The sequence below is a fragment of the Panthera uncia genome, chromosome A2 (assembly GCF_023721935.1).
Source record: "Panthera uncia isolate 11264 chromosome A2, Puncia_PCG_1.0, whole genome shotgun sequence".
NCBI lineage: Eukaryota > Metazoa > Chordata > Mammalia > Carnivora > Felidae > Panthera > Panthera uncia.
In genome coordinates, this window is record NC_064816.1 from 19,912,020 (window position 1) to 19,926,563 (window position 14,544).

A 14,544-nucleotide genomic window follows, 5' to 3' on the forward strand; every position below is an offset into this window, starting at 1 on the left:
TGAGGAAAGGAATGAATGAATGAATGGAGGAATTTGCACTGATAGGAAAAGAGATAAATCCTTAAAGAAGGATTTGGAGGTAGAAGTAGAAAGTGGCTTGTTTTGAAGCTGTCTCACTCTTGGACTCATGTTTCAGAGAGCATTTTATGGATCTCATGCTCAGGTCTCAAGACACCTCAGAGAATCCTGGGGTCATAAATCCAAAAGTCCTTCCGGGAAAGGAGACTGGTCTGACATTCCATGTGTTGGACTCTTCCCTCTGTTACTTCAGGGTTTACTGGTGTGAGTGTGTTTCTCTCGTAAGGAAGAGAGAAAGCCCCCCTGTTGGAGGCTTGGGTGTCCTGTGGGGCACTTTGACTTTATCTGGAGGGGAGGGCCTCTGTGCAACCTTTGTTCCCTGAGGTCCCGTGACTGGCAGTGTCATCTAGAGATTCACCTGTGGATGCTGGCTCTGGTGTCCAGTGGTCTGCTGAGCACTCTGGTGGGGTGAAATCTCTAGGTCATGGAGGACAGGACCCAACTGAGACCCCAGCCCTGACAGTCCATGCCCTGTCCAGGAGGTGCTGGAGGAGTGGCTGAACTGTCAACGGTCCTGGCTCTACTTGGAGCCCATCTTCAACTCTGAGGACATCAATCGGCAGTTGCCTGTGGAGAGCAAGCGCTACCAGACAATGGAGCGGATCTGGAGGAAGATCATGAAGAATGCCTACGAGAACCGGGAGGCGAGCTCACATGGGGATAGGAGGGGGCAGCTGGGACCACTGAGGGCCCTGGTTACATTGTTGGGAGCCTCCTGGTCTCTTCTCTCCCTGAACAAGTAAGACTGAAGGACAAGTCCCAAGTCCTGTGTCTCCCTGATTGGACTCCCCAGTCTCAAGACATACTCCTCAGAAACACAACAGTTGGTTTTCTTCTTGCAGATTTGCAGTCTACATTAGCATTTTAAAGTCTCTGACAAGTCCTGCAACAAATCAAACTCCTTGGCTTTGTTTAACCCTAATGTTTTTGACTATAGACTTTTTTTCTGTGGATTGACAGGGGTGATGAATGTGGGCCCTGGCTCAGGGCCATTTTCCTGCCCTCTTTCCTTCCCAGTTCCTATTGGTGGTCTCTGGCCAGCATGCGTGCCCTCTGAGCCCACCTTGCCGTGTCCCAGTTTGACCATGCTAACTTTTTTTTTTTAATTTTTAAACATTTATTCATTTTTGAGAGATAGAGTCAGAGTGTGAGCCAGGGAGGGCAGAGAGGAGACACAGAATCCAAAGCAGGCTCCAGGCTCTGAGCTGTCAGCACAGCGCCGGACTTGGGGCTCTAACTCACAAACTACGAGACCATGACCTGAGCCGAAGTAGAACGCTTGACCGACTGAGCCACCCAGGTGCCCTCTGACCATGCTCACTTCTACTTTCTCTCTGGCCTGGGCCATGCAGGTGATCAACGTGTGTTCTGACCAGAGGCTGCTGGACAGTCTGCGGGACTGCAACAAGCTGCTGGATATGGTGCAGAAGGGCCTCAGCGAGTACTTGGAGACCAAGCGGGGCGCCTTCCCCAGGTGGGCACCACCTGGCCCGTGTCCACTCAGGCAGTATCCGCCCACGAGGCTGGGGCACAGAGGCTGCCTAACCCGCTCCCTCACCCTGTTCCCCTGGCAGATTCTACTTCCTGTCAGATGACGAATTACTTGAGATTTTGTCCCAGACGAAGGACCCCACGGCCGTGCAGCCCCATCTGCGCAAGTGCTTTGAGAACATTGTCCGGGTGGGTAACTGGGCCTGGGGCTCAGGCCTTGGAGTTCTGGGGCACCTTCCCAAGGAGGACAGCTCTTCTCTGGCCCCAAATCCTTTTAGCAGGAAATGAGGTGATGAGTGAGATTCCTGGCCTTTGGAGACAGCCGGGGCCTGTGGGAGGAAGGGCAGCTGTAGAACCCCCAGCTCAGGGGAGTTCTGTCCCTCTAGTACACTGAGGTGCTGGCTGAGCCAAGAGACCCAGGAAGCCGAGGCTCCTGAATCACCTCATCTCATCTGTGTCTCCAAGGGACGTCACACAAGCCTGGGCGAAAGGGGGACACACAGCACAGGCTCCGCCTCCTTCCCCAAGTGGACTGGGCCGCAGCTGGGGACAAGGCAGGCCCATCCCGCACACATGTAGTTGAGGGAGTGGGTGGAGGGGGCAGGGCCAGCCCTGGGGCTATGGTGGTCGGGCCACCCCACCGGGCACACAGTGGGTAAGGCCTCTCTTGCCCCGCCCCTGCCCACAGCTGCTGTTCCAGGAGGACCTGGAGATCACACACATGTACTCAGCAGAGGGTGAAGAGGTAAAGCTGTCCTTCTCCATCTACCCATCCAGCAACGTGGAGGACTGGCTGCGGGAGGTGGAGCGCAGCATGAAGGCCAGCGTGCGGGACATCATCGAGAGGGCCATCAAGGCCTACCCCACAGTGAGCCGTGCCTCCCATGCCGACACAGCCTCTGTGCCTCCCTGCTCCATCACGGGGCTGCCTGCCTGTCGGCTGGCCTCATCCTCAAGCTCTGCCTTGACCACTGCTGCTCGCAGGAGCAGAGCCAGGGGCTCTCTGGGGGCAGGCAGTCCTTGAGGTTACTGGAGGAGGAGTCTGAAAACGCTCCCAAAATGAGACATGCCCCTGATAATAACCAACCACTGTGGTTGTGTTTCAGGCACTCACTGTGAGCCTGGCCTGACCGGGGCCCTCCCCCATATTATCTCCCTCAGTCCATGGTCAGCAGCTCGCCTAGGTGTTAAGCCTTATCGTATAGAGTCAGTTCAGAGCCGTTCTCTGCCCAAAGGCATGTGATTTGAAAGTGACAGTCAGGATCTGAACCCAGGACTGTGTGTTCCCTGATCCTAGGCTCCCACCCCTCAATTGCAAGGTCTCCTCTGCTGAGGAAATGATGACTCTGCCCAAATGACTCTGCCAGGAGGCCTAGAGCTTAATGGCTTCTCTGCTTCTGAGGCGGAATTAACTACTTGGGCCTAGAAGCACAGATGAAGTTGAAGCGAACAAGAGGATGCAGGGTTGGGGCTGACAGCCGCCTGGGTCAGCCCTGCCTATGTTATCTTTCTAGATGCCCAGGACCCAATGGGTTCTAAACTGGCCTGGCCAGGTGACCATTGCTGGATGCCAGACCCACTGGACCATGGAGGTGGCAGAGGCCCTGGAGGCCGGTAATCTCAGTAACAAGCTGTTCCCCCAGCTTGCTCAGCAGGTGGGAGATCACTATCTGCTCCCCCCCATGCACCCCTTACCCTGGGAGAACCCAGTCCCTTGAGGATGTTTTCCTATATTGATCCTGTAAGGGGCCTGGAGTGAGATCTAAAGAGCAATAGGCCAGACACCTCCAGAGATGAGTGTCTCAGAACCAGCCACTGGTGGGAGAGACTGGAGGTCTGAGGAGAGTTCTGAGCCCAAGCAAATGCCCCTCTCCTGATGGTCAGTGAGAGAGTCACACACCTGGGGCCTTCTTGCACTGTGCCGTGGGCTCTCCTTAGTCTGTACACCGGCTCCTCACCACACCCCTTCCTCAAGCCCCTTGCCAGGCTCCACCAGCTGGCTCTCAGAGGCTCAGATGACACTGTATGCTGCAGGGAGGCAGATGCCATGCATGTGCCTCTGCTTTTATCTGCTCTCCTGCCAGACTTCCCAGGTGGCCAATGTCCTGCCTGCCCTCTCCCTGCCTAGTTCTGTGCCCCTTCCCATCCTAGACCATAAGAGGCCCCCAGAATAGAGATTATTCCTGGAAGAAGCCCACCATCTGTGCAAGGGAGGGGAAACCTACCTGCAGTGTGATCATGCCAATATCTGACAGTTTCCCCATGCTCCTGCAGCTCAGTGACCTGGTGGCCCTGGTGCGGGGGAAGCTGTCCCGCATGCAACGAGCTGTGCTATCAGCACTAATTGTCATTGAGGTCCATGCCAAGGATGTGGTGAGCAAGCTGATCCAGGAGAATATAGTCAGTGTGAATGACTTTGAGTGGATCTCACAGCTGAGGTGAGGATGCAGGGGCCCCTGGGCCTGGCCGTATCCAGGGCCAGGGCAGGGTGGAGAGGCAGTCTACATTAGGCCCTGGCACAAGCTGGGCAGGGGGCCTTGATGCCCTCATTCCCCACCTTGCCTTGGCCACATACCCAGTGGCCCATGGTCCCCATGACCTGGGAACCCATCTCCCTGAAATGCTAGGTACTACTGGATGAATAACAACCTGTACATCCGGGCTGTGAATGCCGAGTTCATCTATGGCTATGAGTACCTAGGCAACAGCGGGAGGCTTGTGATCACGCCCCTGACCGATAGGTGAGCATCCCCCTCCCCATGTACCCTCCTACCCTGGGAGTCTCCCTCCAGCTCTGGCTGGCCTAAGAGTTTGGGAACCACAAGGTACTATCAGTCATCAAAACAGTGCAAGGTTAGGAGCAGGGGTTTCAGGTTCAAAACCAGTTCTGCCCATCATAGGCTGAGGGACCTTGAACAGGTGACTCAACTCTACGTGCCCCAGTTTCCTCTGCAGCCTCCTCAGGGTGGTTATGAGAATTTTGCCAGCCAAGGTCTAAAGCTTTTAGCCACACATGTGGCACTCAGTAAGCATCTAACGGATGAGCTTTACTAATTTCATCAGTGAAAGCCTTCTTTCAACGTACCAGAAAAATTGATCTTGAGAGAAACAAGATCCTGTTCCTTTTGTACAGTGAACAATTCTCTTCTAAAATAATCAGTCATTTCCTCTGGCCACTTGTACTTAGCAGCAGTTGAATTTTCAAATTGGGTTTTGAAGAAGGAAAGTGAAGTGTGGTCAGAGGTCAGCCATCCCAGCAGGTCCCTGAGCAAAGCTCTGCAGGGTCATGGGGCCAAGTGGGGGAAGCACTGGGCAGGTGGCTGAGGGCCCCAGTCCTGACCCCAGCAGCCAAGGCTGGGCACATGTGGGGCCCTGACAGGAGGGAGAAGCAAGAGCCACTATCCACGAGGCCCAGCACAGGAAGGCTCTCTCTCCTTGTCTCTGGGAATCCTGAGGAAGGAGCGTGGCCCATGCCTACCTCCTCTCACTCCTGCAGGTGCTACCTGACTCTGACCGGGGCCCTGCACCTCAAGTTTGGGGGTGCCCCAGCTGGCCCAGCTGGCACAGGGAAAACTGAAACCACTAAAGACCTGGGCAAGGCCTTGGCCATCCAGACAGTGGTGTTCAACTGCTCTGACCAGCTTGACTTCATGGCCATGGGCAAGTTCTTCAAGGGCCTGGCCAGGTGAGGCTGGGCATGAGGTTGGTCCAGGACAGGGCAGGAAGGCTAACCTCTCCCAGGGACACTGCCTGAGACTCCCAGGAGCATCACAGGGTGGAGGAGGGGACAGGATGGAATAATAGCAGTCAAAGACTCAGTCCCTAATGGGCACTGGGCTGAGGTGGTGGGTGTTGGGAATATGTCCAAGCTGGCAGAGATGATCATTATAAGTTTCCTCTCAGCAGAGTCACAGGGGGCTTTGGAGATGTCAAGTGAGCTCTGAGCTCATATCCCCCCATTGTTCTTACCTTATTCAGTTCCGGGGCCTGGGCCTGCTTTGATGAGTTCAATCGCATTGATGTTGAGGTGCTATCTGTGGTAGCCCAGCAGATCACCACCATCCAGAAGGCTCAGCAACAGCGTGTGAGCATCTGGGGTTCTACCACCACCCCATGCCTCCCTCAAGTTACCACCACATCACTTCAACTATCCCCAGCATGCCCACGCTGCCACGTGGCTCCTCATACCGGCGGCATCAAAAGCCAGGCACTCAGGCCTGCCCTGAGCCCAGCCTGTTTCATCTCACAGGGGACTGGGCAGTCCCAGTCCCCCTTGTGGAACTGTCCCTGAGGGGCTTTTGTAGCCAGTCAGAGAGCCCACGCCCTCGCCCCACTCCAGGTGTAACTTTCAGGCCGGCTGTGGTGGAGGAAGGGGTTCCTTATAGACATCCTGACCCTTATGGAAAGCCCCAGCCATTTGTCCCTTCTCTAGCCTCATTCAGAGTGGCCAGAGTTCTCCTCCTGGAGACAAGAACTGGGAGGCTGGCAGGTGCCCAACCCCACCCCAGTAGGGTGCTGGGTCCTAGTCAGAGCTGAGCTTGCCCAAGTCTAGGAGAACCAGTGTCAGGAACTGGGGGTAGGGTGTGGGTAGCAGGAGATATGTGAAGACCTCAGGGAGCTGGGACCTGGGAGGCAACTGGTAGCTACCGGGACCAGAGGTCTTAGGTCAGATCCTGAGGAGCCAATCCTCTCTCCTGGGCTGAGCAGCTATAGCTGGGACAGGGTATCCACAGGGAACAAGGGGCCCATCCAGAGAGGAGGCAGGTGAGTCAACCCCTCCCCTCCCCCCACATAGGTGGAACGCTTCATGTTTGAAGGTGTCGAGATCCCACTCGTTCCATCCTGTGCTGTGTTTATCACCATGAACCCAGGATATGCTGGTCGCACCGAGCTTCCTGATAACCTGAAGGCGAGTTTGGGCATAGGGTAGACCTAGTGACTTCTCAGGGTACTGGAAAGCCCTGCAGCTGTGGCCTCAGAGGTGCCACAGAACTTATGTGAGGACACACAGCTGTGGGACATCAGGGATGATGACCCCCGTGGCATCCCTCCTGCCCAGTGTCCTGAGACCCACCCTGCAGCCATGGAGAGGAGACCCCGGGCTCGTCCTCAGGTTTGGGAGAAGTCAGGGGGCAGGTTCAGGTCAATACGAAGGCCCGATTTCTAATGAGTAGAGTGGTCCAGCCACAGGGGAGGATACACCTCAGCTATGGCAGGCAAGATGCAGAGGGGAATCCAAGCATCGGTGAGGCAGGAGGGTAGTGAGGCTGCCTTCTGAAAACCAGGCAGTCCAGAGAGTGAGTTGTGGTCTGGGAGGGGAGGCCTGCTTCTCCGTTCATGTGTGCACTCCGTGCCCCAGGCGCTCTTCCGGCCTGTGGCCATGATGGTCCCGGATTATGCCATGATTGCGGAAATCTCCCTCTACTCCTTTGGCTTCAACGAGGCCAGCGTGCTGGCCAAGAAGATCACAACCACCTTCAAGCTGTCTTCCGAGCAGCTCAGCTCACAGGTGAGGAGGCCCTGCACCGACCAGGTTCCAGGGTGTGAGAGCTGCCATCTGCTCCCGGTGAGCCCCATAGGATGGGAATTACATCCCCACCTCTCAGCTGAGGGCTAGTTCAGATGCAAGGGAGGGTCAAACGTTAGGAAACCAAGGGCCACACAACCCAAGGCTGAGGAACAAGTACATTGGGTCTTACAGGAGCCCTGCTTCCCCCCAAGCCCCGCACCATGGGTCATCCATTCGGCATGCTGAGCCCAGCTTCTGGGACAGCTGCAGTGGACACCAGTGCGGACACCAGCACTGGTGGGTAAGCTTTCCCGTTTGGCTCTCTTCTCAGGCAGGCTCCCCCTTTGCAGTGGCAGAGATGAGCCAAGCTCTGGGCTTACATGCTGCCCGCTTAGTTTCTCTTTCTTAATAGTTGTAGAAAAAGTCCCTGGTGTCATCCTAATGGGCCCCTTCTGGGTGACCTGCTCATGCATGAACACCAGTCACTGTGGCCAGGGGGAAGCCGTGCAGCCTTTGGCCAGGGGTGCCCCCCAAAACCCACGTGCTGGAGGAAATGCAGTCTGTTCCCAGGAAAAGCAGCAGCTGCCCGCCACAGTGCCGCCCGGGAGCCAGAACCCCTACACACCTTCTTTGTAACCATCTACTTTCAAAGATGCTGCCCTCCCGTCAGACTCACTGTACCCACGTGGTTCTGGAAAGGCAGTCAACCCTTCTCAAGTGCCAGTGACTCAAAGTGTAGCCCAGTCTCTTCATCCTGCTCCAAGTCTGAGACTTCTGGGAAGTGCGCTGGTCCGTGGGTCAGGTCCAGATGTAGCTCTCATGGTCTGGCCTCATAGACAAAAATGATAAATTTAAGGGGCACCTGGGTGGCTCAGTCGGTTAAGCATCCAACTTTGGCTCAGGTCACGATCTCGCAGTTCATAGGTTCGAGCCCCGAATCGGGCTCTGTGCTGACACTTCAGAGCCTGGAGCCTGCTTCAGATTGTGTCTTCCTCTCTCTGCTTCTCCCCCGCTCATGCTCTCTCATGCTCTCAAAAATAAGCATTAAAAAAAAAGATAAATTTAACTATTTCCAACGTACCTGCCATATAATGGAGAGAAACAGAACCAGTAGCAAAGAAGAGAAAAGCCTCAGTAGTGTGGCTGAAAGGGTGGGTCCAGAGAGATTTAAGAGATAATGTTAGAAGGAAGCTCAAAGGCCCTCAGGGCCAACCCTATTGTGGCACCAATGGGAACTCCTTTCACATTTTTTTCCTCTCTGCCCCTGGTGCAGTGCTGGGACTGCAGGACTCTGCCTGGGTCAGAGTCCTCATCCTCAGGGGCCAAGAGTTGAGCAGGGGATGCAGAATAAGTAAACTTGTGAAGGGAGAGGGCTGCTGGGATGGTAAATAGAGGGTGCCAGAGGAGTGCAAACAAGGGCACCTGGCTCAGGCTGGGGCATGTGGGCAATCACAGATAGCTGTCGGGGGAAGTGACATTGTAGCTTCCAGCTGGGTGAGGGCCAGGTACCAGGTGGGAGGTAGAGTGTTCCAGGCAGAAGCCCCCAAAGGGACAATGCCCACCCACCCTTCCTCCTGTGTGGTGGTGACAGGATCACTATGACTTTGGGATGAGAGCTGTGAAGACAGTGATCTCGGCTGCTGGCAACCTCAAGCGAGAAAACCCCAGCATGAATGAGGTGAGCTCCATCCAGCAGCACGCCCAGGTGGGCCTCCAGGATGACTCAAGAGGGGCCAGAGGCACAGCCGACCTGCGTCCCCTGAAGGCCCCACTGGCCTCTGCTGCAGGAGCTGATATGCCTCCGGGCTATCCGAGATGTGAACGTGCCCAAGTTCCTGCAGGAGGACCTCAAGCTCTTCTCTGGGATTGTATCAGACCTGTTCCCCACCATCAAGGAGGAGGAGACTGACTATGGCATCCTGGACAAGGCCATTCGCCAGGTCTGTGAGAAGAGCAACCTCAAGGATGTGGATGGTGAGCCCCTGGCCCCTGCCCTCACAGTGCTGGGGTGGCCATCCTGGTGTTCCAGGGCAGGGGAGCAGAGACAGGGCAATACTACCTCAGGCCAAGAGTGCCACAGGCTGGGGACTGCCAGCAGTCCCTGCCCCAGCCTTGTCTCCACTAGAAGCTTCAGGTAATAGATGTCTAGGAAAATATCCTCTGTCCCAATCATGCTTCTGATACCAGATGTGCAAGTTTCCCAATTCTTCAGCACCAACTGGCTGTCCCACAATTCAATTCAGTTCTGACACTAATCAGAGTCCCAAGTCCCAAGTAGTCACAAGTGGTGAGCCCCCAGGTTACCCACAAATTTTCTCCAGCTTGGCCACAAATCAGAAGTTCCCATGACCCCCTCCTTAGGTTTGACCATTCACTAGAACAGCTCACAGAACTCAGGGAAACAAGTTTACTACTTATTATATAATAAAGGATATGAGCAAGGATACAGACAAATAGTCAGATGAAGAGATACATAGGGTGAGGTCTGCCCCCTTGGAGTTGGGGGTGAACCACCCTCCCAGAACATGGATGTGTTCGCCTACTACAAAGCTCTCTAAACCCCATGCTGTAGGGATTTTTATGGAGCCTTCATCATGTAGGCATGATAAAATTTTAATTATTATCAATTATTCTCCACTTCCAGCCCCTCTCCCTTCTCTGGAGAATAGGGGAGTGAGCCTGAAAGTTCTAGGCATCTAACCATGGTTTGGTCTTTCTGGTGACCAGCCCCCTTCCAGGAGCCCACCACCAAGAGGTGCCCCATTAGAACAAAAGACATTTCTAGCACTCAGGAAATGACAAAGGTTTTAGGAGCTCTGTGTCAGGAACCAGGATCAAAGGCTAAGTATTAGAAAAGAAGATTCTCCTAGCATCCTATTTATAATGGTTTGAGGAGCTCTGCATCAGGACCCCGGGGCAGAAACCAATGTATATTTTGCTGGTTATTTTACATTGGGGAAGCAAATCCTGTTGTCTCCCCCAGACCTCTTGCTGTGGTCCCTCTCTCCACGTGGGGAGTAGTCACAGCACTTGGGCTCTTCTTGGGCCCTGTTCCTCCCTGACAGGAGCTCTCCTCTGCTCTGTCTTCACCTGCCTGGGGTGGGAATCACTGGGGAAATGGTGAGCTGTGGCCTGCCCACACCCACCACCCCACTTCGCCCCCACCCCAACTCCCCTCTTTTGGAGCAAAGCATGTCACTTCCTTCTTCAGGACTTGCTCATACTCCTCGTGGAACACGGCCCTGTTGTTGGGCTAAGGAGCATTTGGGCTTTTCTTGAACTGGATTGTCACAAAAACCACCACACAGTTGGAAGAACTCTGTGGGATGCCCTCATCAGTCTCCCTCTCGCCCCAACCCTCTTTCCCAATAGAAGGTGGGGGTCTCAATGCAGCCGCTGTACAGTCATGCAGCTCGAGCTCTGGTCCCACCATCCCCTAGCCCGGCTGACCTTTCCTCTCCTCCTAGACCCTCCCTGCCTGTCCTTTGTGAAGAAGGGGGGTGCTTCCCCAGGAAGTCACACCTGGCTGTTCTGGCCACCCTGGCTACACGGGGCCCTCTCTGGGGCCTGATGTGCTCATGCTGCAAGGCCTGTCCCCCATGCCTTCCACTTTTCATTCCACATGCAGCTCTGATGCCCCTTCCCGCCCACCAGGTCCCAGCAGGCTTGTTGAATGAAGCCTCAAAATCTCTTGCTCATGGCCTTGGGTCAGCTTAGCCATCACTGAATGAGTGGACCATGTCTCATTAACAGGGACCCCCAGGCATGTGGTACCATAGCTCCCTGCCACTCCCCAAGCTGCTCTTGGGCCAAAGTGATATGTTCATTCCCTACCTGTGGGTCTGGCCCTCTACCCACCACTGGCAGCTATCCCTACAGCTCTGGTCTTGGTCAGTCAAAGCTCCTGACTGACTCTCAGGTTTTGTCCCTGGGATTTTGCCACATATTGGCCACCATTTACTCAGGGCAGTGCTTTCGGCAGGAGCTGACATTGCTTCTGGGGCCCATGCCAGCTGGACACCTGACCAATGGATGTTAGGTACTGATGGTCACAGTGGCAATCATGGCTGGCCATTAGCAGAGAGTCCCTACTCTATGCCAGGCTCTGTGCTCAGGGCTTCACCTGCCCCCTCCTTTGAAGTAGGCACTATTGTCAGCCGCATTTTATAGATGAGGAAACTGAGGCTCAGGGTGACCCACCTGAGGTCACACAGAGAGCTAGTGGCAGGGCCAGGACCCAAGCCCATGCTCTGCCCCCTGGGTTCCACTTGCATGTCCCTCCAGGCTTCCTGACCAAGTGCATCCAGCTCTACGAGACCACGGTGGTACGGCACGGCCTCATGCTGGTCGGGCCCACAGGCTCTGGCAAGAGTAATGTAAGTGGAGCCAAGCCAGGCGATCCAGCACCCAGACAGTGGGCCTGAGGGTGGTGGGGCCTCAGTGGGGTCTTGGCCCCCATTTGTACCTCTGTGGCCTCTAGACTACCCCTCCTGCCCCTGTGATCTGCAGCCCACTCCAGCCCTGTTCTCTGGGGAACCAGGAGGCTCACTCTTGGGTGGCTGCCTCCCCAGTGTTACAGAGTCCTGGCAGCCGCCATGACGTTGCTGAAAGGGCAGCCATCTATCAGCGGTGGTGTGTACGAGGCTGTCAATTACTACGTGCTTAACCCCAAGTCCATCACAATGGGCCAGCTGTATGGAGAATTTGACCTGCTCACCCATGAATGGTGAGTGGTCCCAATCCCTCTGCAGTTATCACCCTGTGCCTAGGCTTCTGGAGGCTGTGGGCCATGCATCCCCCTCCCCACCCTAGCCCAGGGGGAGGTCAGGAGCTCAGGCTCTGGAGCCCAAGTGCCTGGAACCCTATTCACCACTGCACTTCCTTGCTGAGTGACCTTCCTCACTCCCTGGGTCTTGGTGCTGTCGTCTACAAAGTGGGGATAATAATGGCACCATGATTGCCATAGAAAATGACCTTGACATAAGGAAGATGTTTGGACAGCATGGCACATACCAAGTTTTCAGTAAGTGTTGCCTGGTGTCGTGACCCCAGAGGGTTGGCGATTCCTCTCAGGGCCTCCATGCCCTGGCAGACACATGCATGTCAGGGAAAGTGCCTTGAGCTGGAGAGGGCAACTAAGTGGACACTGTCCAAATGTCAGCGTGTGGGAGGCTCTTCTCTGGGGGGATTCTGTTTCTCTCAATAAGTTTCCAGTCTCTGCTGGGGACTTTTGCTTGGCTCCAGTGTTCTGGGGCCCAGAGAGGGGCAGTCACCTGTCTTTCTAAATGTGAGTCTGGCCTGCTCCCACATTTCTGGTGAAGGGTCTCAGCTATACCCACTCTAGGCTCCTGCATGGGTAGGTGGGGGGCCTGGGGATCAGACCAAAAACATGTTCCCCTACCCACCAGTTTCCCTGGCATTTGGGGCCTTTGAAACCTGAGCCTTCTTGGCTTCTGTGGCAGGAACTGGATACATCTCGTGACCTATCTCTTGCTTTCTCTGCTAGGTCATTGACCTCTTATCCTTCTCTTTCCATGTCCCAGAACTCTGTGGACCTCCATTTCTGCTGTTGCCTCCTCCCCCGTTTCCTTTCTTTTCCCCAGGATATCACCTTTTTATCCTCTTTTTAATGGAGATTCAGCAGAGAAGGAATATAAGCACACATTTTTATAACCCCATGTTTTACCAAAAAGTCCCATTTCCCCCATTATAGTTTTTCAATGAATGAAGATATTGAAGGGAAAAATACCCCAGCAGAGCAAGGCCAGACTGGCAGCCAGATGTCTCTGGGAGTCAGCTGTGCTTGCTGCCCTGTTTCTGGGCACCTACAGCCCTCTCCTCCTGGTGACTGCAGGACAGATGGGATTTTCTCCTCCCTCATCCGGGCGGGGGCCATCGCCTCTGATACCAACAAGAAGTGGTACATGTTCGATGGGCCAGTGGATGCTGTCTGGATAGAGAACATGAACACGGTGCTGGATGACAACAAGAAGCTGTGCCTTAGCTCTGGGGAGATCATCAAGCTCACAGAGGTATGTCTTCCTGTCCATTTCCCCGGCTCTCCTCTGCAGCTGGGTGGACCTGACAGCCACAGCATGCTGGCCATCCTCGTCCCCCTCCATCTCAGGACCACAGCTGCACCTCAGCCCATCCCCACAACCTTTTGGTGTCCCTCTCCGTCCCAAGCTCCCACACTTGGCCACGTCTTGTGCAGCTGCTCAGAGCTGCCCATCTGCAGACCCACATTCTGTGATGCTCTGGGCCTAGGTCCAGAATGACCACCCACAAGGCTCTGCCTTGTGCCTCCCAGGCCCCCTTGCAGCCATGTCAGCCCAGTCTGAGTCAGGCACCTTAGCAACATGACAGTCGTATGGGAGACAGGTGGTCCAGACCTGGCTGTAGGGGCACCTGCCTGGTGTGTGAGATGCAGTTCTCAGAAGAGGAGGCATCGCCTGGGTGTAAGAGCAGTTCATGGTATCCACACTGAGCTGATCTCTTGAGCCCTTCTGAGAACACCCAGAGATTCTGGAGCATAGCAGGCAGCTCCCATCAGATTTCTCTACGGCTCCAGGGACCCCAATATGCCCCAGTCCACTATACTGGCCAGAGAGTAATCAGGAATCTCCTGACTTTTGTTCTCCTTAAGACTCCAGGGAGGGCTATTTTATCAGCTGAAGACCAAGGGGTTTCTGCATCCCTTCCACCCCAGCACTGCTCCTGGTGCACATCCCGCCCCATGGCCTGCCTACAGTTGCAGGATGGGCAACCCCTCCCCATGGCTCTGTGGCCCTAGGAGCTGGTGGCTGGCCCACTCACACAGTTCATGTCGTGCCAGGCAATGACCATGATGTTCGAGGTGCAGGACCTGGCAGTGGCCTCCCCAGCCACAGTGTCCCGCTGTGGTATGGTGTACCTGGAGCCCAGCATCCTGGGGCTCATGCCCTTTGTCGAGTGCTGGCTAAGGAGACTCCCTGACTTATTCAAGCCCTATGAGGAGCAGTTCAAGGCCCTCTTTGTTGGCTTCCTGGAGGTAAGCAAGTCCACAGTGTGCCTGGCCCAGGTGGGGCAGCCAGGTGCTGTGGCCGCCAGCCACAAGAGCCGGGTGCTCATCCCCTATAGGGGTCCATAACTTTCATCCGGAACTCGGTAAAGGAGGTGATCACCTCAACCAACAGCAACCTGATCATGAGTCTCCTCAAGCTGCTGGACTGCTTCTTCAAGCCCTTTCTGCCTAAAGAGGTACGGCTCTGAGCAAGTGGGGCTGGGTGCCTTCTCCTTTCTGCCCTCTGCTCTCCTTGCCCGGGTACCAGCGGGCCCTGAACCCCACGCCCAGCTTCCTGGAAGAGAGATTCAGATCGGCTCACATGGGTCACGGGATCACCCCATCAGGTCTGCTGCAGAGACGCCAAACTATGCAGCAGAGGCCAAAGGATGCCCCCAACCTCTGCCTCCTCGGGCTACTCAGT

The 14,544-nt window shown here is 55.2% G+C and overlaps 1 protein-coding gene across 1 annotated transcript in view; it reads left to right on the forward strand.

Moving 5' to 3' along the window:
• Positions 1–14,544, forward strand: part of DNAH1 (dynein axonemal heavy chain 1) — a 72,546-nt gene that overhangs the window by 32,418 nt on the left and 25,584 nt on the right. The window contains exons 21-38 of the mRNA XM_049640622.1: positions 558–722; positions 1,431–1,552; positions 1,653–1,758; positions 2,258–2,437; positions 3,084–3,224; positions 3,844–4,007; positions 4,197–4,310; positions 5,066–5,254; positions 5,548–5,653; positions 6,365–6,478; positions 6,929–7,078; positions 8,670–8,756; positions 8,866–9,052; positions 11,363–11,454; positions 11,650–11,804; positions 12,933–13,110; positions 13,914–14,108; positions 14,198–14,317. Coding sequence (XP_049496579.1) covers positions 558–722; positions 1,431–1,552; positions 1,653–1,758; positions 2,258–2,437; positions 3,084–3,224; positions 3,844–4,007; positions 4,197–4,310; positions 5,066–5,254; positions 5,548–5,653; positions 6,365–6,478; positions 6,929–7,078; positions 8,670–8,756; positions 8,866–9,052; positions 11,363–11,454; positions 11,650–11,804; positions 12,933–13,110; positions 13,914–14,108; positions 14,198–14,317 — 2,565 coding nt within the window. The remainder of the gene's footprint in view (positions 1–557; positions 723–1,430; positions 1,553–1,652; positions 1,759–2,257; positions 2,438–3,083; positions 3,225–3,843; positions 4,008–4,196; positions 4,311–5,065; positions 5,255–5,547; positions 5,654–6,364; positions 6,479–6,928; positions 7,079–8,669; positions 8,757–8,865; positions 9,053–11,362; positions 11,455–11,649; positions 11,805–12,932; positions 13,111–13,913; positions 14,109–14,197; positions 14,318–14,544) is intronic.